This window comes from Hyperolius riggenbachi, chromosome 2 (assembly GCF_040937935.1).
Source record: "Hyperolius riggenbachi isolate aHypRig1 chromosome 2, aHypRig1.pri, whole genome shotgun sequence".
Classification (NCBI taxonomy): Eukaryota; Metazoa; Chordata; class Amphibia; order Anura; family Hyperoliidae; genus Hyperolius; species Hyperolius riggenbachi.
In genome coordinates, this window is record NC_090647.1 from 154,285,082 (window position 1) to 154,306,837 (window position 21,756).

The following is a 21,756-nucleotide window of genomic DNA, read 5'->3' on the forward strand; positions in this document are numbered from 1 at the left end:
AGTACATTTAGATACTTACCCCAGTAGTGTGAAACCTCTGGATGGTAAAGAGACAACCCATATCGTCTTTAGGCCCACTGTTCTTGCACGGATCTTTTTCTTGTGGCCGTGCTCCTGACCATATACAAGTGCATCCGGACTAGGCATGCAGGAGTTAGATCCGCTCTTGCCCAGCATTTTCCTCCCTGCATGACCACTTTGCTCTACTGGGCATGTGCGAACCTTAATCACACATGCCCAGTCTGGATACGGTTGTCAAATGGGTGTAGAGGGACCCAGCATTGGAAAAATGGTCTCTACAAGGATCCTGGACTTTCCAGAGGATTCCCTACTACAAAGGTAAGGATCCAATATTTTTATTTTTTGTTTCACGTATGCTTTAACATCCCATTGGTCTTTAGGCAGAAAACCAGCTGACACATTACCCTCTGCAGTTAAGCAGATCCCTTACTCTCAGCCACAATAGTTTTATGCTAATAAATCCAGAAGAAAACGTATGCTATGAACTATACAAAAGCCTCCAATGTGCAGCCACAGAAGTGAGTAACTGTGCACAGTTCAGTGCGCTTTTTTTGTAAAAAGTCTGAATTGGGAGGGGATAGAGCAAGCAGACAAGCAAGCTGTGGAAGGGGCTGCCAAAATTCAGCTGCCTCCTTATCACCAGCCACAGTTAAGGATTTGCATACCATGCCTAATGACTCTCAGGAGAAGCCACATCATGTATGTATTGTCATATATAATACACCAGGAACAATCTACAGCTGTAACCTGAGTGTAATGCTCCAGTACACAGGCTGCCCTTCAGTCAGCATTAAAGAGCAAGGATGCAGAAAAAGTCACCCTGTGTGCCTAGCAGAGTTTGGACGTTTTGGGGATTACCTTGGACCTTTGAAATGTTATATAATGAGAATTATGAATCTGGCATCTTTCTCTGCACTGTGACTTTCTTGTTCCTTTTAGGAATAAATATTAGAAGTGAGATAGGAAGTCTTATCTGAAAGCCAACACAAGAGCCAAGTCCAGTTTCAGCATGAGCTGGGATTGTTCCTGCAGCACCTGCAGAGCTGTGGGGAGATCAGCCTCATGACTATACTGATAAGAGCATGATCTTTATACCACCCTTGTCCTCTCATTCAAACCAACAATCTAGTAATACCTGTATAAGTCTACCTACAACGTATGCAAATTTTGATATAGTAAACTATTTGGCCATATCCCTTGAGGTTTACTATTAGCGGATTTTACATTATCATTAATTTAACCATCACTTGGAATGACTAGTCAAGGCAAAACATGAAATTTAAACCAGGGGCGTTGCTAGCCCCCAAAGATCAGTGGCACGTGCCCCTTATCTATTCTGGGGTGGCCCAGATGTCTCCCAGGCAGAGTAGAGGCACCACAGCACCCAGCATGGCACCACAGCACACAACAATGGGGGGTATGCTGTGTGCCTCTATGTGGGTATAATGGGTGCTGTGCTGTGGGATCGCGTGCCAATACCCACCAGATGACAATACCTGGCCAGAGTTCAGTGCACTGCCTGCCGTGGCCAGAGTTCAGTGCACTGCCTGCCGTGGCCAGAGTTCAGTGCACTGCCTGCCGTGGCCAGAGTTCAGTGCACTGCCTGCCGTGGCCAGAGTTCAGCGCACTGCCTGCCGTGGCCAGAGTTCAGCGCACTGCCTGCCGTGGCCAGAGTTCAGCGCACTGCCTGCCGTGGCCAGAGTTCAGCGCACTGCCTGCCGTGGCCAGAGTTCAGTGCACTGCCTGCAGTGGCCAGAGTTCAGTGCACTGCCTGCAGTGTCCAGAGTTCAGTGCACTGCCTGCAGTGGCCAGAGTTCAGTGCACTGCCTGCAGTGGCCAGAGTTCAGTGCACTGCCTGCAGTGGCCAGAGTTCAGTGCACTGCCTGCAGTGGCCAGAGTTCAGTGCACTGCCTGCAGTGGCCAGAGTTCAGTGCACTGCCTGCCGTGGCCAGAGTTCAGTGCACTGCCTGCCGTGGCCAGAGTTCAGTGCACTGCCTGCCGTGGCCAGAGTTCAGTGCACTGCCTGCCGTGGCCAGAGTTCAGTGCATTGCCTGCAGTGGCCAGAGTTCAGTGCATTGCCTGCAGTGGCCAGAGTTCAGTGCATTGCCTGCAGTGGCCAGAGTTCAGTGCATTGCCTGCAGTGGCCAGAGTTCAGTGCATTGCCTGCAGTGGCCAGAGTTCAGTGCATTGCCTGCAGTGGCCAGAGTTCAATGCATTGCCTGCAGTGGCCAGAGTTCAATGCATTGCCTGCAGTGGCCAGAGTTCAGTGCATTGCCTGCAGTGGCCAGTGTTCAGTGCATGGCCTGCAGTGGACAAAGTTCAGTGTATTGCCTGCACTGGCCAGAGTACAGTGCAGTGCCTGCAGTGGCTAGAGTACAGTGCAGTCCCTGCAGTAGCCAGAGTTCAGTGCAGTGCCTGTAGCAGGGTATGAGGTTTGGGTTACTCCAGCCAAGGTCAGCGGACAAAGTATTTATTATTCCCCAGACAGCACTAAATCTATCTAAAGTAGCTTTACTTTAATGCACAAAACCAGCTACAGTTTTTCTATTACGTCTTATTTCATCAAGGTCAAACAGTGCAATGCAATAACTGACAAAATTAGACTGTTATTAACTGTATCATACTAAGTAAATATGCCAATTCATATTTGAATGGACAAATAAAAACCGTTATCAAAACAGGCCCTGTTCAGACTGTCAGCGTTTGCAGAATGCATATAAATTTAACCACTTGCCGACCGCGCACTCATAACGCGTGTCGGCAAAGTGGCAGCTGCAGAACCAGCGAATCAGATCTGCGTCGCCGGCTGCATGCTAATTAATCAGGAAACTGCCGCTTGCACGAGCGGCTGCTTCCTGTCAATTCACAGCGGGGGGCTCCGTGAATAGCCTGCAGGCCGCCGATCGCGGCTCGCAGGCTAAATGTAAACACAAGCGGAAATAATCCGCTTTGTTTACATTTGTACAACGCTGCTAACAGTAGCAGCGTCGTACCAGATCAGCGATCCCCGGCCAATCAGCGGCCGGGGATCGCTGTCACATGACAGGCAGGAGCCTGTTAGAGGCTGCACAGGACAGATCCGTTCCTGTGCAGCCTCCGATCTCCGGGGCAGGGAGGGAGGAGAGGGAGAGGGGGAATCCTGCGGTGGAGGGGGCTTTGAGGTGCCCCCCCCCACCAGCCACATGCAGGCAGGAGCGATCAGACCCCCCCAGCACATCATCCCCCTAGTGGGGAAAAAAAAGGGGGGGGGGGCGATCTGGTCGCTCTGCGCTGGGGGCTGTAGAGCCCACCCAGCACAGATCAGCAAAATCAGCGCTGGTCCTTAAGGGGGGGGGGGGGGGGGGGGTAAAGGCTGGGTCATCAAGTGGTTAAAGAAACGCAAGGTAAAAAATGCATGCGTTTTCTATGCGTGCAAATGCATTTTTTATTGCGTTTTGCACACACACGTCACACAGGAAACAGAAAAGAATTATGGGAAATGCAGCGGTGAAACGTACGCTAAAAACGCAATAGTAAGTGTTTTTGATACGCATCTATAGACTTTCATTGCGTCCGTTTCTGTGCGTGACGCACAGAACTGCGTGCAGCAATGCGGATAAGAAACGTATGCGTCTCATACGCATACATGTGAACGAGGCTATTAGAAAACATTAGTAGCCGTTTCTATGCGCAAAGTCTGCCCGTATGCGTTCTGTAAAAACGGCTAGGCACGCACATTGGCCTCAATTTACTAAGCTTTATCAAACACTTTATCAAACGTTTGATAATTTACCTCATGGGTAAAATCTAATTTTGAATTCACTAAGGTGTTATAGATTTACTAAAATATAACACCTTAGTGAATTCAAAATTAGTTTTTACCCATGAGGTAAATTATCAAACGCTTGATAAAGTGTTTGATAATGCTCCGTGAATTGAGGCCATAGTCTGAACGGGGCCTAATTGCAAGCAGGTGGGGTCTAAATGGGGATTGAAAAATACCAAGTGAAATGCTCATGGGAAGTGATCAGGAAACCAATCCCCAGTTATATGGTATGGTCTTCAATACACCAAACTCATCAGTGCAATTACATTTAACCTCCCTAGCGGTATGGACAGAAATGTCCGTTCAAAAAAACATGCTGTGAACAGTATAAACATGCATACACATCAATACTCTCCTGCACTGTATACTAGACCCTTGCTTGACACATTTTGGCAAGTTACAGGGAAAAAAAAGTTTTAAAAATAAATTTTATCACTGTTTGCACAGAAATCCTGGGGAAATTGAACGCTGGGAAGGTTAAAGTAAAATGTAGAAGGAAGAGGAACCCCCCCCCCCTCCCACTCCCACATATAGCCATGTATGGGGACATGCTTAGAGGGAGGACTGCTCTATTTCTCTCACAGCTAACTGTGCTTTATTTACTGAAAGATCAGGTGAGCTTGAAGAGAACCATAAATTAGACGGATATGGAGGCTGCCATATTGATATTCTTTTAAACCATACCAGTTGCCTGGCTGTTCTGCTGATCCTCCAACTTTTAGTCATAGACTCTGAACAAGCATACAGAGATCTGAGAAGATTAGCTGCATGCTTGTCTCAGGGGGCGGGGGGGGGGGGAGATATAGGTACTACTGCAGCCAAAGAGATCTGCAGGACTGCCTGGTGGTGTGGACAAGCCTGACTCATCTAGGGAAAAATAGCTGAAAATGGTATGGATGAGTCAGGCTCGTCCAGCAGTTCTAAGGCAGGGCTCCGTTTACAGCATGCATTTTGCATATTAAAATGTGGGTTCTTAAGTGAATTTCCCCATGCTCTGGAAACCTGAATGTGAAAATTTGCACACAAACCTACATTTTTAATGTGAAAAACACATGTGACAAAAAAAACCACATTGTCTGTCAGAAAGCTAAAGTATAGGGAAAATGTGCCTGACAGAAAGGGACAATTAAATACATTTTTTGCCCGATTTTGTGTTTGAAACTTATATTATACGCAAAATGTATACTGGACGCATGCCTGGCACGTTTTGGTAAATTCCCATTCAAAAATGTCATGAAAATCAATTGAACCACTTTTTCCTCAGAAATCCAACAGAAAGTGAACACTAGGGAGGTTAAAAGCAAATAAACATGGCAGCCTCCATATACCCCTCACTTCAGGTTCCCTTTAAGTCAATTATTCTGTGTGGTTAGCAAAAATGCTGATAGACATGAAATCCTCTAAAAACACCTCATACTATATTATAATCCATGGAAAACACTTACTCATTTCTGCAAGCTTCTGCTGGAATTTTGATTCAGTGGGAAGAGATTTGCTGGAAATAAAAAGAATACAAAGATCACGTGAACTACCTCATTTACTAAAAAAAGGAAAAAAATAAGCAAAACATCTGTAAACATGACATCAGTCTAATTGAGCAGTGTGCAGAGACGCACTGTATTCAGCTAGTCATGGCAGACTGTTTATTTACATATGTCAGGAGGATTGCCTACACCAGGAGGGCTTTATTATAGGATATTTAGCCATGTCCTCAAACTTTCCAACGCTTGACAGAAAATGTCAGGATGGTTAGCCCTGAAGATGACGTTCTCTGGAAATGGAATCCCATCTGCTGCTATGAAGGAAAAAGGATTTAAAAACCCCATATGCGCCATCAGACATAAATGTAAAAACAAACACAAAATTATAAAACAAAGCAATCTATACTGTATCTTTATAGGAAGATTCAACACTTCTGCCTGAAGCACTAGAATCATAAATTGGTGAGGTTTTGTGTTTTATCAGCCAGGCAGTCTTTAACCACTTCAGGACCACAGGCTTACACCCCCTAGTGACCAGGCCATTTTTCACAATACAGGGCTGTGCAGCATGCTGGCACAGCCCTACAACTAAGCACTCAAATGCATGTAAGCTCCTTTTCTTGCCCTTAATGGAACACTCTGTAGGAGGTCTCTGATCGCTGCTGCAATCTTTGTTGTTTCCACAAACCAGCAGGGAACTATCGCGCATGTGCGCATTCCCTGGTAAACTGCAACTCCAGGACTTGACGCCAATCAGCGTTAGGCGGTCCTGGGTCTACCGCCGTGGCCACGCCCATCGGTGTGACACGGTCGTTAGGTAGTTAAAGGGCAACTGAAATGAGAGGGATATGGAGGCTGACTTATTTATTCTCTTTTAAAAGCTTTACCAGTTGCCTAGCTATCCTGCTGATCCTCTGCCTCTAATGCTGGGAATACACGGCACGTTTTACGCGCTTGATTTCACGCCCGATCGTTTTCCGCGCTCGATTCTCTTATCTTCTAATCTATTCATTTTCCTTATCTTTTCCCATTGTTCCCTATGCAAAATTGAGTGCGTAATCAATCCGGTGGGAGATCGGACATGTTACAAATTGTCAATAGAGCTATTTTAAAGAGACTCTGAAGCGAGAATAAATCTCGCTTCAGAGCTCATAGTTAGCAGGGGCATGTGTGCCCCTGCTAAAATGCTGCTATTGCGCGGCTAAACGGGGGTCCCTTACCTTCAAAATCCTCTCCGTGCAGCGGGGGAGCGCTTCCGCATTGGGGCAGGGCTAACCGCCGCAGCCCTGCCCCACGCGCGTCTGTCAGCGCGTATCTCCGCCTCTCCTCCGCCCCTCTCAGACTTCCTTCACTGAGAGGGGCGGGGGAGAGGCGGCGATGCGCCGCTGATAGACGCGCTGTGAGGTAGGGCTGCAGCCGTTAGCCCTGCCTCCAGCGGCAGCAAAATCTACGGCCAATTTGGTCTTTGATTTTGCGGGGGGGGGGGGGGGGGGTTTGGGGGTGAAGGGACCCCCGTTTAGCCGCGGGATAGCGTGCCCCTGCTGAATATAAGCACTGAAGCAAGATTTATTCTCGCTTCAGTGTCTCTTTAATGGCTCAGAAACGTACCGTGTATTCCCAGCAGTATACTTTAAGTCATAGACCCTGAACAAGCATGCAGCAGAACAGGTGTTTCTGACATTATTGTCAGATCTGACAAGAATAGCTGCATGCTTGTTTCCGGTGTGATTCAGAGACTACTGCAGCCAAATAAATCAGCAGGACAGCTAGGCATCTGGAATTGTTTAACCACTTTAGGGCCGCGTCATGACGTCTATTTAGTACGTACAGCGCTGCGATCTAAGGCAGCACTGTACAGGGGACAGCCATGTCACTCGGCTGTCCCCTGCAGAGGGACAAAAGCTATCCGCTGTGATAGGCTGAAGCCTACCACAGCCGATCGCGCTGATTGGCTGGTGGTGGGAGGGGGGAGGGGGGGGGAAGAGGGGAAAAAAAATGGTAAAAAAAATATTTAAAAAATAAAGAAATAAATATTGAAAAAAAAAACAAAAACATTGGAGGACCGATCAGACTCCACCAACAGAGAGCTCTATTGGTGGGGAGAAAGGGGGGGAATCACTTGTGTGATGAGTTGTGCGGCCCTGCAGCTTGGCCTTAAAACTACAGTGGCCATTTTTGTGAAAAATAGCCTGGTCTTTAGGGGGGTAAAGCCTGTGGTCCTGAAGAAGTTTAAAGAAATAAAAATGGCAGCCATCATATCCCTCTCAGTTCAGGTGTCCTTTAAGTTAGTTTGGGCAGGTCTCTCTCTCCTGTTGTGTACTGCATTATGCATAGCAGCATTATATATGATGCACACTGGAAACGTGTCACATATTTATATTAGTCATGCTCCCCTCTTCATAGCACAGAACATTCTGTTTAGGTGAGCTGAAGGTGCATAAATGACCATGGTCTCCCAGCAGACAAAACAATTACATATGATCAATCTGTGTGAATGTAATGGACTATTATCATAAAGAATACACCAAGTGATTAAGGGTTCTGCCCTGCAGATCTGGAGTCCTGAATTACAATCCTGCCAAGGAGACCAATCTGCATGGAGGCAGTCAGGGCTTTATGTTTAGGTGTTATCTACAGGTGCTATAGCTTCCTCCCTTATACCAATGCTAGCGTGACAGGTGACCAACTAAATCAGACAGTGTGTAACTGTCATGGGGACATTAGAGTGCGAGCATCTCTGGGGACACGTGTTCAGTATAGTCAGAACCCCCAGTATACAGTATATTCACATCGCTGGTTTAGATGAAACCACCGATACTCTGGGAAATTCCAAAAAGGAATATACCATTCAGGAAATATGAAAATAACACAGATTATGTGAACTTGTAAATGCGGTCATGTTCCTACTGTCATATAGATATCAGTATATGATATTCATCCCACCTTCCATCTGCCTCATCGTGCCCATCGAAGCGTAACATTTTCAGTGGTTTGGGGGCCGTGCCGCCTGGCGCTGTCCTCTTCACAGGCCGATCAATGCTACTCATCATCTGGTTGATTTCTTGAAATTTTTCTGCAGACTAAAGGCCAACATAAGTGCAATCAGTAAAACGAGCTACAGTGCCAAAACGCCATGCAGATTTACCAAAAAGATTGATGCAAAATAAACATTATAATGTGACCCACTGTATTCAAAAATGCATCAATGTAACCACAGAGAAAAAAATGCCTTTACTTTGCTTACACTTTTGAGCACCGACATGCACGCTAGTAGGCACCACTTTATCTATTCTTTAGCTCTAACAAATAACCCCAGATGAAAATGGCCCAAAATGGATTAAAACAGGTTTGAGCTGTTAACTATTTGAATGGCTGGATAGTGTACTAGTTAAGGGCCCTGCGTCTGACACAGGATCTCGGCTTCTCCAGTTCAGTAAGCCAGCACCTATTCAGTAAGGAGTCCTTGGGCAAGACTCCTTAACACTGTTACTGCCTGCTGAGTGCGCTCTAGTGGTGCTTTGAGTCCGCCAGGAGAAAAGCGTGATATAAATGTTCTATGTATAGGCTTGTCTGCTTTTCCTTTCATGTATTACAGAACTGGAAGAGCTCATTAACCATTCATTGCCGTGATTCTGTGTAATGTATGGCCAAGCATAGATCCTTTGACTGGTCGCACCACAGCAAAAGCTTTTGGTCAGAAAAGGATTAAGGTGTAATGGTGCCTTAGGCAAGATAGCAATTTTTGCCCACCACTGATGGTGACCCGGCTTATTTTAAATAAGAGTTGGTGGGGGTTAGCATCCGCCAGGCCCCTAGAGTCTCTCCAGGCCCTAGGCAACTGCCTAGGTTTGCCATGTGGATAATCTGGTCGCTTTTGGTCATAAATAGGAGGCAAGGTCAGGCTAGTGTAGATTGGTGCTAGGCATGATGCTGGGGTGAAACTTTAGTGTTAGGCTTAATAATCAGTAGGGAGATATGTGGCACAATACACTGCTGGAACATAGGAACTTGCCACAGAAGTGTTACAATTGCCGCTAGGAGGAAGTTCCACAACGCTATACATATTGCTGCAATGGAAAATAATTCCTAATAGAAGTGATAACAACACTGTATAACATTTTCTTAACTATTTTAATCCATGCAGCACAGCTCCTTCTCCCCTCCAGGGTCTTTATATTAAAGTGAACCTAAAGTCTGACTTTAAGTATGCAAATTATTGTAAAAGGTATAACCATGTATACTTCAAATACTTCCGCAAAATGGTTTGCTAAATATTTTGGAAGTGGAGTAGTGAACTAGCATTAAACACAAGTAAGGGGGCTCTTTCACATTAGATAACGCGTGTACAAACCGATTTCATGCATGTGTTATGACCTATGGCGTGAGGTCGGGAAGTTACGATTTGACGCTGATCAGCAGCGCTAGTTCTAATTCAACTGACGGGAAAACGCTGTCATTGGACAATCAGAAGCTCCTAGAAGTGTTACAATGTAACGCTCTGAAACGCTTTGTCTGATGTGAAAGGTAGCATGAAAGTCAAATAGACTTTCATGTTACCTTTCTACCCGCATCCCAGGAGCGATTCGTCCAAATGCATGAATCAGCTTCTAATGTGAAAGAGCTCTGAACGGAAGAAGAGACAGATTAAAAAGGCAAAATATAGATAGCTTGAGGTCAAATGCAGTTAATATTCACAAAAGGAAAAAAAAAAAGAAAAAGATACTAGTAATTGGTCATGAAAGCTAGGTTCATTGATTAATGTGGGTGGAGCAAACGTTAGCCCACCTGATTTGGTCCCAAGTAGGACCTCATTTACCACAAATTTCTGGGAAGCATAATATGCTGGCTTTAAGAGAAAAGATCACACAGTATATCACAGCTTGCCCTGTATGGGGATTTGTAGCCTCAGACCAGTCAGATTCAACTCCACTGCCAAAGGAGCCTACATGCACATGAGCATCAGAGCATGGGGCAATGGCAGAAAGTGCCTGGTCTGATGAATCATCTATTCTTTGGTCTTCAAGTTCCTCATATTTAAAGGCAGCCATACACAGGAAAAATGATTAATGTTCAGGGTTATAACCGACTCACTGGGCCCTGCTGCAAATCTTTTAGAGGGCCCCCTTCCTATATTCAGTTTCTCTGCACATCGCATAACTTCACGCGACGTGTGGAACACCGAGATAGGGGCAGAGACCAGAGGACACCTAGTGGCTACAGTCATTGAATCTGAAAGACTAAACCGTGGAAGATTTGAGTCCTGGCTGTCACTGTCGCTGATTTGTGGGTCTGGATGAACAGAGTTAGCCCGGGATGCACAGGATGGGGGCTCTCGTGTAGGAGGAAGAAGGCCGGGCCCACTCTCCCCACGGGGGCTGCTACCCCTTATTTACGCAACTGTTTATGTTCAATTGGTCAAATTAAGTTTTCCCCATTCCTGATCAGTCATTTTATCCAATTTTCTACAAAAGCTCTCAAGTTTTGTCACTCAAATGAGGCGTGTCATGAGGCAAACCTACTTTCAGGTCGGGAGAGTCTATGTGCACTGCGCAGGCGCTGCCCAGTGACGCGCATACTTAATTGCACACCCCCGGCCGCAGTGGCGTAGCTAAGGAGCTGTGGGCCCCGATGCAAGTTTTACAATGGGGCCCCCCAGGCACTCTATACATAACAATTGATACGGCACACCAAAATCTGACAATGGCAACTACAGTGTCAGAGGTGCAAGAAGGGGATGGGGAAGAGCTTGTTAATGTTTACCACTACTCAATGTATATATAGAAGTGATTATTATGAGCACAGGACCAATAGAGAGCTAATACTGTAGTTGAGGGAGGGCCCTTCGGGGCCCCTCTGGCCCAAGGGCCCCGATGCGGTCGCTACCGCTGCATCCCCTATTGCTACGCCCCTGCCCGGCCGGGAGCACTCTGTGCAGGCACACTACACCACAGTGTGCATGCGCAGAGAATTCCCAGCCATGCGATCAAGGATTTGTGTTGCCGGGCAGCGCGTTTGCAGTGCACACCGACCCTTGCTCAGGAAAACTATTAGAATTACAAAGCGTAATGCTTTTTTGACAACTTTGCACATTTGATATTAAAAGATATGTTTATGTCAATATCTAAATGATCCAAAAATCAATGAAAGTAAATAATACTACTAACTACATGTATAAAACAAATACCGGTATATATTTATATATACAATTATAACTTACACCAAAGGATTCGCCAATGGATACCAGAATTCTGCAAACAATCAATAAGAGGCAACATGTCAGTGTAAAAGAGAAGTAATAAAGCAGAGAAACAGCAGTGGAAGTTCATTATAGGACACAGAGCAGTGTAATGTCTACTACACCTTTGAAAAACATAAGATATTTTCCTTTTACTAATGGTGGCCATACATGGTACAATAAAAACGTTCGATTTTCCCGTTTATTCGATTTAAATGATCGAATTGAATGAAACTTGAAATTATTTTTTTTTTCGATCAAGAAATTAGAACGATTATCCCGTTTTTTCGGGAAAAATGATCGGACATGCTGAAAAAATCTTTATATTCGATCTAACGGAATAATCGAACTAAAATTATCTAATTGAAAAATTGTACCATGTATGGCCACCTTTAGAGAAGGCTCCCAGTCTCTTCCTAAAGGTGGCCATACATGGTACAATTTTTCAATTAGATAATTTAGTTTGATTATTCCGTTAGATCGAATATAAAGATTTTTCCAGCATGTTCGATCATTTTTCCAGAAAAAACGGGATAATCGTTTGAATTTCTTGATCGAAAAAAAAAAAGTTCAACTTTCATTCAATTCGATCATTTAGATCGAATAAATGGGAAAATCGAACGTTTTTATTGTACCATGTATGGCCACCATAAGTGATTGTAAACCCACCACTATCCAGCTAACTCTGCCTTATAGGTGAGGAGTATCACACTTTGATTATTATAGCTTCTAGGATTCCTGTCTACCTGCAACATTTTGTTTTACACTAAATGCTTGACATTTAAAGTTTAAATTCACATTATAACAGTTTAATAATGAATACCTATATTTACCTTAGAAGCAAGTTTCATGTGTTACTTTTAGCTTCAATCAGACCTTCTCAAAGTGTGAATGAGTTATGCTGATATTTAGCATGAGGTGCAGAAACAGTAGCGGACATGCCGTCAGTGTGTCAGTCCCTACTACCCATGTCTTTTTCACTTCTACTGCATGGCCTCTAACCCTAGTGCAATGTGCTACCACATAAAATACAGGTCTTGTGGCCTTTTCCCTTCTGTGCAGTCTTATCCTGTCTTAAATCTGTCACATAAAACTGTAGAAGGGATGGGATGCAGTATTGCTAGAAAGGGAGAGAGAGACCCACTGGCTAGACAGAGGTTGAAAACCACGCCCCCTTGAGAAAACCCGGAAGCCGGCGAAACGTCAGGGGGGAGCTGTACGCTTCCTGCATGGGACGCTACGCCGCCCTGAGTTACATTCGGAACCTGTTAGCAGGTCTGTAAAAGGGCATCTCCACCTTGCCGTGCATGCAGTCCGTTCAGCCGACTGACTGCCTCTGCTTGGACCCGGGTTCCCGCCTCCTGACATGCTGAGCTCCGCCGCCTTGGACCCTATGGGCATGATCAGCCTTCTCTAGCTTGGTGATCAGTCAGCTGTCGCCTGGAACTGGTGAGACAAAATTAACATCATTGCTGACCCCTGTTTGTGCTAACACCGCTGGCTGGATGTAACTGGGATTGGACTGTGAGTCAGCTTTGCATTGTCATTTGCCTCATTGCTGCCGCTTGCTACACTATCTATAATCTGCTCATCAATCTCCTGGCTTACTTACACTGTTTTCTGCATACTGATGTGCTTAGAACTTTGAAACTGCATAACATGAGGAATGCTTTTCTGGAGACGAGTTGATTTACAATATCAGGGCACTATTGTGGCGTTTCTGAGGGACAAGCATATACCACTAACTGCTCCCAGCAATCCGTATTACCTGTTAATCAACAGATATGATTCAATCTGCAACTGGTATATTGCTTCAACTTAGTTCAGAGACTGGCGTATACGTGTCAGTGTGTTTGGAGGTGTGAACGGATGAGTCATGACGGGGTGGCCATCCCATGTACTTTTTTAACAATAATTTTTTATATGTTGGCGCTCACTTCTGCATCTAGACCCATTGAGTTATACTCCTGTTTGCCTGATGAAGCAGGATCACACTGCGAAACGCGTTGCACTAAGTGGAGTTCAATTAAAAAAAATTGTATTGATATATTGTGACTCAATTGACTTTTATATTTTTGAGGGAGGTAAGTCCACCTGAACATCCCCCTCTTTTAGACGGTTTTTAAACGTTTTTATTCTACTCTGGCGCCTCTGTACACCAAGCCTATGGGAAGCTGGACACTACCCCTTCCCAACTACAGAGGCTTCTCTTGCCCACTTGCGGCAGGAAGCCATATCACTAGCTGGGTGAAAGTCAACATTCCTTCTCTTCAGATGGGTTAGACTGTGAGTTTTAAAACTACTACAGAAAACTGGTACTACAAATTAAAATAAATTTAAGGCAGTTTAACCACTTGAGGACCACGGTATTAAACCCCCCTAGTGACCAGGCCATTTTTTACAAACTGGGCCACTGCAGCTTTAACCACCTTAGCGGTATGGACGAGCTCAGCTCGTCCATCACCGCCGATGGCTGCCGCTCAGGCCCTGCTGGGCCGATTTTGCTCAAATAAAAAGCAGCACACGCAGCCGGCACTTTGCCAGCCGCGTGTGCTGCCCGATCGCCGCCGCTCTGCGGCGATCCGCCGCGAGCTGCGGCGAAAGAGGGTCCCCCCAGCCGCCTGAGCCCTGCGCAGCCGGAACAAATAGTTCCGGCCAGCGCTAAGGGCTGGATCGGAGGCGTCTGACGTCAGGACGTCGGCTGACGTCCATGACATCACTCCGCTCGTCGCCATGGCGACAGGAGAAGCCAAACACGGAAGGCTGCTCATTGCGGCCTTCCGTGCTACTTCTGGCTGCCGGAGGCGATCGGAAGAACGCCTCCGGAGCGCCATCTAGTGGGCTTTCATGCAGCCAACTTTCAGTTGGCTGCATGAAATAGTTTTTTTTTTATTTAAAAAAAACCCTCCCGCAGCCGCGCTGGCGATCTTAATAGAACGCCAGGGTGGTTAAGGGCTCGCTGCAGGGCCGTACAACTCGGCACACAAGTGATGCCCCCCTCCCCTTTTCTGCCCACCACCAGAGCTTTCTGTTGGTGGGCTATGAATGCTCCCAGGATGTTAATTTTTTTGTAAAAATATTTATTGTTTTTTTAAAAAAAATAAACCTATTTTTTTTATATATAATTATTTTTCTAATCCCACCTCCCTCCCACAGCCAGCCAATGACTGCGATCTGCTGTCATAGGCTTCAGAATATGACAGTGGATCGCTTCCCTGCGGCCCAGAGGGACAGCCGTGTCACACGGCTTTTCCCCAGTACAGCATTGCCGTAGATAGCAGCACTGTACAGTGTTATTAGACGGCAGTTTTGCCTAGCAGCAATCTCCGCTGGAAGATCTCCGCTCCGTCATTCAAGTGTATATAAGCGTGCATCGGCACGCGCAATGTCCAGCAAAGCCCCGCCCCAGGACTTCACGCCAATTGGCGTGGAGTGGTCCTTGGGTTGCCGCTACGCTCGCGTCAATCGGCGTGGAGCAGACGTTAAGAGGTTAAAGAGGTACTAGTACAGTTAACCAAGGGAATTTCTAGATTTACTGGTTAAAACTTCTGCAGATTTTCTTTAAGTGCTACTGATTGGAATGGCAGGCAGAGTGAAGATTTCAGATTCCTGTAGCACCTCCCCCCCCCCCCCCCCCCCTTCCACGTACACACACTGAAACTAATCTCAGAGCTCTTATCCTTGAGGCGTTGTACTCTACATGTTATGATTAGGGATGGCAGTGCTTAGAACTCGTTAAGAAGCATCTGATCAGTTTGATCAGCTGATTTGTAAGGTTCTGATTTGCTGATCAAACTGATCACATACTTCTCCATGAATTCTTCTAAGCTTTGCCATTCCTATTCACTAACCTACCTAAACTCTTTATGTATCAATGTGACACAGGCCCTCTTCATTAACAAGTATTTACAAATACTGTACAGCATATAATTGTTTCTGTGTATTTAGTTACTGCAGATGATCTGCTAAGCTCTAGTATCCTGTATAATGTTGGGGGGCCTTCTGTGACAAGCATGCATGAGATCTGTGAATCACTACAGACCTAGACCGTGGGGTCATCTTTGTTGGAGACAGCAATCCCTCTGATGACTTATATGGGCTCTTTAAAGGAGATACATAGATGTTATTTCCTCCAGGGATTCTCAGTGGAGAGTTAGGAAATCTGTAAGGACTCCGTGGTATTTGAGGAATTGGAGACAAGGTGGGGGGCTAAAAAAAGAAATAAAAAAAATAATTACAACACAAAGGATACATGTACAAGAGGTTTAGGTAGTAATGTTAAATCTCCTCCCCAGACTACCATAAATCATTCATTCCAGCAGCTACCCTCTCTTCCTGTTTTTCACACTTCTTTTATAAGGTCAGTTTAAAGGGAAGGTCCAAGCAAAAAAAAAAAATGAGTTTCAATTACCTGGGGCTTCTACCAGCCCCATGCAGCCATCCTGTGCCCTCGTAGTCACTCACTGCTGCTCCAGTCCCCCGCTGGCAGCTTTCTGACCTCGGAGGTCAGGGCCGAATTGCGTACATTTTTACACATTACCACTAGTGCAGAAACATTAACACGTACATTTTTACGCGTTAGTGGTGCGTTAGTGGTGCAACACGTAAATTTTTGTTCCTGCACTAGCTGGAATGCGTAAAAATGTATGCAATGTGGCCCTGACCTCTGAGGTCAGAAAGCTGCCAGCGGGGGACTGGAGCAGCAGTGAGTGACTACGAGGGCACAGGATGGCTACATGGGGCTGGTAGAAGCCCCAGGTAATTGAAACTCATTTTTTTTTTTTGCTTGGACCTTCCCTTTAAAGATAACCCGAGGTGGGGTTGAAGAATATTATCTGCATACAGAGGCTGGATCTGCCTATACAGCCCAGCCTCTGTTGCTATCCCAAACCCCCCTAAGGTCCCCCTGCACTCTGCAATCCCTCATAAATCACAGCCACGCTGCTGACAAACAGCTTGTCAGAGCTGGCTGTGTTTATCTCTATAGTGTCAGTCTGCTGCTCTCCCCGCCTCCTTCAGAACTCCAGTCCCCGCCTGCATCCCTTCCCTCCCTGCTGATTGGAGGGAAGGGACGGGGGCAGGGACCGGAGCTCTGCAGGAGGCGGGGAGCAGCTGAGACTGACACTACAGATGTAAACACAGCCTCACAGCATGGCTGTGATTTATGAGGGATTGCAGAGTGCAGGGGGACCTTAGTGGGGTTTGGGATAGCAACAGAGGCTGGGCTGTATAGGCAGATCCAGCCTCTGTATGCAGATAACATTCTTTAAACACACCTCGGGTTCTCTTTAAAGCTTATGTTAGAAAACATACTTTGTTCAGCCTCTGCACAGGCACCAGTAAAGTATAAACAAACTGTTCACATTTTAATACCTGTAAACGGAAGCATAGCATGCATGGTCCTCCTACAATCTGCAAACTATCCCACAGACGCTGCATTTGTTTCAGCTAGAACAACTGCCAATACAGTGATAAACTAAAGCTGGCCATACACTGGCCCGATTTGCCGCCGTTTCGACAGCAGATTCGATCACTGGGATCGAATCTGTTGCCAATCGTTCGCGCTACACGCCGAATTTCGATCCATTTCGTCCGATCCCGTCGATCGCTCCGTGCGGAAAATTACCGGCGATCGCCCGCGGGTAGGGAGCGCGTCGCTAGCGGCGTTCGAGTGCCCGACGCCCGGCGCAATAGAGCGGCAATACATTACCTGCTCCGCCGGCGCGACTACCCCCGGTCACCGCTGCTCCGTGTCCGCGCTGGTCTCCGGCATGCTTCAGTTCCTCCTGCCCGGTAGGAAGCTTAAACAGTAGAGGGCGCTCTACTGTTTAAACTTCCTGCCGGGCAGGAAGAAGTAAAACATGCTGGACCTGGAGACCAGAGCGTAGACGGAGCAGCGGTGACCGGGGGCAGTCGCACCAGCGGAGTAGGTAATGTATGCGGGCGGGGGGAGCGGCGGCAGCACCACCACCACAGATTGTGAACGGTTTCAGGCTGAAATCGGTTCACAATCTGTTTGCAGTAAAGGTAGCCATACGATCCCTCTCTGATCAGATTCGATCAGAGAGGGATCTATCTGTTGGTCGAATCTGATGGCAAATCGACCAGTGTATGGCTACCTTAACTCCTTGGCTGAAAGAAATCTGCCCAGTTTTCACCAAAAGCGATATCTTCTGGAATGTCTTTTTTTTTTATGCATTAGATGGTCAACTGAACTCCACTCACCCTTTTATAAGCACAAACTGTTTAAGGGCTGGTTCACACGGGCGTCTGCTGAGCTTTCGCTTGGCTTTGCGTTCAAACGCCAGCGTTTAAAAGCTGGCTTTTTAAGGCTTTTGGGAAGCGTTCAAGGCTAGCAGTTCTGGTCTCTGCTATTGTTTCCTGGCGTTTACCGCCTCTGAAAGCAGCATGTTGCTTTCGAGAGTAGACGCAACCCCGGGATCTACCGCCAGGCTTTCATGAAAGCCTGCAAAAGCCAGCTCTAAACGCTCCCATTCACTTGCATGGGATGGCAGTAGATCCCAAAAAACGCTGTGTCTGAAACGCCGCGTTAAACGCCACAAAAACGCCCATCTGAACCAGCCCTAATAGTAAAGTGGAACCAACAATAATACTAATTCTCCTACATGGAAAAGGCCATTCAAGGAGGTATTTACAGTAACAGCCAATGCAATCCCGCTTTGGTCTTTGGGGCAGGGTCATCTTTTTGCTCTGGGATTGCCTTGGCTGCTATTGTAAACCTCTTGGATGGCCTTTTCCATCTTAAGGGTCCCATACACCTAACGATTTTCCTGCCGACATACAGCAGATTCTATCACTGTGATCGAATCTGCTGTGAAATCATTGCGCAAACGCTGACAGAACGATGGATTGCCGTCCGAAATCTATCGTTCCAGTAGATCCGTCCGTGCAGATGATTTTGCTCGATCGCCGGCAGGTTGGGAGTACATCGATGGCGGGTGTGAGTGTGTGTGTGTGTGTGTTTCAACTGCTATTAGAATTTGCCTTGTGCCAACAAGGGTATAAAACATAACCTAGCTTTCTTTCTATAAAACCATGCTTGGCACTCCAGAGGAACACCATCTAAATCATAACTGGAATAACTGCATAAAAAATGATCAGGTACTCAGCAGCCAATAGAAGTGAGACAAAATAACAAAACTGCTAGTAAACAAACTGATTCTCACCCGTGTTGAAGCATACTGCAAAATGTTGGTTTTTAACTTCTGCATAAACACCAAGTTATAGAACACTATGATTGAGTCATGCTTTCCTTCACGGATCAAAACATGCTTGAATGTCTGTAAAATAAAACATTTGTTTTTGTAAAATACCATTGGCAACATACATCAACCTTTATAATCAAACTTGATTTATAAAGTATCAGTACATTCTGTTTTACTGGACAATAAATATAAAATAAATATATAATCACAAAAGTGAGGAAGACCTACAAAAACTGGATAATAACTGCAGTAGGTACCTTTTTTCAGAGCTGTGGAGTCGGTACAAAAATCCACTGACTCCGACTCCTCAGTTTAGGATTCCACTGATTCAGACTCCTCTAATTAGCATATTACAATCTTGTTGATTGAAAGTATGTAACATGAAATTCGTCTCTTAACTGCCAATGCTTAGGAATTTTAAAAGACAACTGAAGTGAGAAGGATATGGAGACTGACATATTTATTCCCTTTAGTCATAGACTAAAACTAGTCCTTGGTAAGAGTACTTGTAAAAGGTACAAACCGGAACAAAGAACATCTATCAGGCATGCGGCCGGACTGCGCTGACTGGCTGAATTACCACGACTCATAGCAGAAGATCCAGGTGGTGGAGGTGGACAGCGAGGGACTGATTAGCCTGAAGGGGGCTGGAAGAAGCCCCAGGTATGTATAGAAACTTTTCTTTTCATCCTTCTCAGGTACCATTTAATTCGTAGTCACCAAACCAAAGGCTTTATACTTACTGCATAGATGTTGTTTCTTATATATATAAGAGATTCCTGTGTACACATCATATATACAGTCACAATCAGATGTGTACAGTATATCTGACTTTAAAAATACTTTATTGAAGCAGCACAAGTAACTGATTTTGATTGGTTTATTTCATTTTTGTGGACTAAGCACAGCTATTACTGTATGTATAAATTATTTATGATGACCATTATCTAAGAAATAGAACATTTTATCATATTTTCTATTTTAATTACAGTTTAAATTCATTAGGAGTCGGTGCATTTTTTCCAGACTCCAGGCACCCAAAATTGCCCCGACTCCGACTCCACAGCCCTGCCTTTTTTAGAAGTAGATTTTGACAAACTGTTTAAACATGTTAAAGGCCTGGTTACAAGCTCTAGGATAGTGAATAGTATTTTACTGAATTGGGGGATGTCTGAGTGAAGTCATTTAAACGCTTTATCCTAATGATGCAAGAAAAATGTAATAAACTGGTCCAGTGACACAGCTGTGCTCAGCTAGAGAAAGAAGTGTGGTGTATAGGGATCTGTTTTCTATTTATTAGGTTTAATAGTAAAAAATAGGCTTGTAAAAGATTTAATAAAGAAAAACAATTACTTCAAATGAAAATGTGATATCCCACCTATCTGGTTTGACTGCCAAGTTCTGTTATCAGCACAAAGCCTTGGTGCCTTGCTTTGCTGCCCTGCACTAACAATAAGGTAGCTCTACAAGGAACCGGAGCTACTTATTTGCTCTTGTAATGTTAGAGACTTGTTTACTGCAACCATAAATCAACACTATAAAAGTTAAATGTTTTAGTAGACAGAGGGCAGGAGCAGCATAAAAAGGGATTTTTTTTTCTTCCATTTAAATATTTTATAGGTTTCTAATGAAGCAAATTAAAATTCATATTATAATACTAAATAAAAATAAGCATAATAAACAAAAAATATATACACGTATGATTACCTTTAAAAGGGAACATGAGGTGAGAGGTATACGGAGGCTGCTATATTTATTTTATTTTAAACAAAGCACATTACCTGGATGTCCTGCTTATCCATAGACCCAGAACAAGCATGCAGATCAGGTGCTCTGACTGAAGTCTGACTGGATTAGCCACATGCTTGTTTAAGATGTGTGTTTAATGCTGGATACACACAGTGTGTTCCCGCACTCTATGCGCCTGTCGATTTTCGCTTCGACTCGATTATTTCCGACATGTCCGATTCGCGTTTCGATGGATCATTAGGTCGATTTGGCATACTTTACATGTAAATCGACCTAACAATCATCGAAATGTGCTCGGAAATAATCGGGTCGACGCAAATCGATGTGCGCATCGAGTGCGGGAACGCACTGTGTGTATCCAGCATATGACACTACTAATGATAGAAAAATTAGCAGGACTGGCACACAATTGTTATTGTTTAAACCTCCCTGGCGTTTCCCCAGGAGTTCTGTGCAAAAAGTGATCCACTTAATTTCCATGACTATTTTTTCCTGAAACTTGCCAAAATGTGTCAAGCAAAGGTCTAGTATACAGTGCAGGAGAGTATTGATGTGTATGCATGTCAATACTGTTCACAGCAGGTTTTGTATTGATGTGTATATCAGTCAGTACTGCTAGGGAGGGTAACACGAAATAAATATATCACTATCACCTCAGGTTCCTTTTAAAGGTTTGACCTTTGATTTAAAAAAATAAAAAAAAATAAGACTAATACTATCAAATAAAGGACTACTGTCCTAGAAGCGGTTTATCATCCTTAACATCTTGCAGAGTTCCACCATCAACTGCATGGTCATGTGGGCACAGGGGGTGTGTGCACACATATGTGCATTGTTGCATCAGATTTTACATGTAGGTGTGTGGAAGCCAGAAGTGCTAGTCTGATTACTAAATAAACCCCCTTCTGACAGCACTGGGCTCTATTCGCTGTTCCTTGTGCTCATTATTTATTCCTTTTGTGACCCTGGCCTGTTTGGCTAACCTTCTCCATTCCAGTCTATGATGTGGCTTGTACGGCTTCTCCTGATCTCCACTCCTGTAAATGACCCAGCTTGCTACTTTTGATCTATTTTCCTGTTAATGACTGTTTTCATGACTACTAATCTCCACTCATGTTAATCACTCATGATTCCTCAACTATGCCTGATCTCTGCTTCTGTTTAAAATCAAGCTGGTCTTTATTACGATCTATTTACTACAATCTGTTACTCAGACACCAGACTCAGCTTCTGACCTGA

At 45.1% G+C, this 21,756-nt stretch overlaps 1 protein-coding gene across 1 annotated transcript in view; it reads right to left on the reverse strand.

Moving 5' to 3' along the window:
- RB1 (RB transcriptional corepressor 1) overlaps nt 1–21,756 on the reverse strand; it is a 292,700-nt gene that overhangs the window by 4,421 nt on the left and 266,523 nt on the right. The window contains exons 22-26 of the mRNA XM_068267730.1: nt 18,730–18,843; nt 15,585–15,751; nt 11,525–11,555; nt 8,251–8,387; nt 5,272–5,321 (exon numbers count right to left, since the gene is read on the reverse strand). Coding sequence (XP_068123831.1) covers nt 5,272–5,321; nt 8,251–8,387; nt 11,525–11,555; nt 15,585–15,751; nt 18,730–18,843 — 499 coding nt within the window. The remainder of the gene's footprint in view (nt 1–5,271; nt 5,322–8,250; nt 8,388–11,524; nt 11,556–15,584; nt 15,752–18,729; nt 18,844–21,756) is intronic.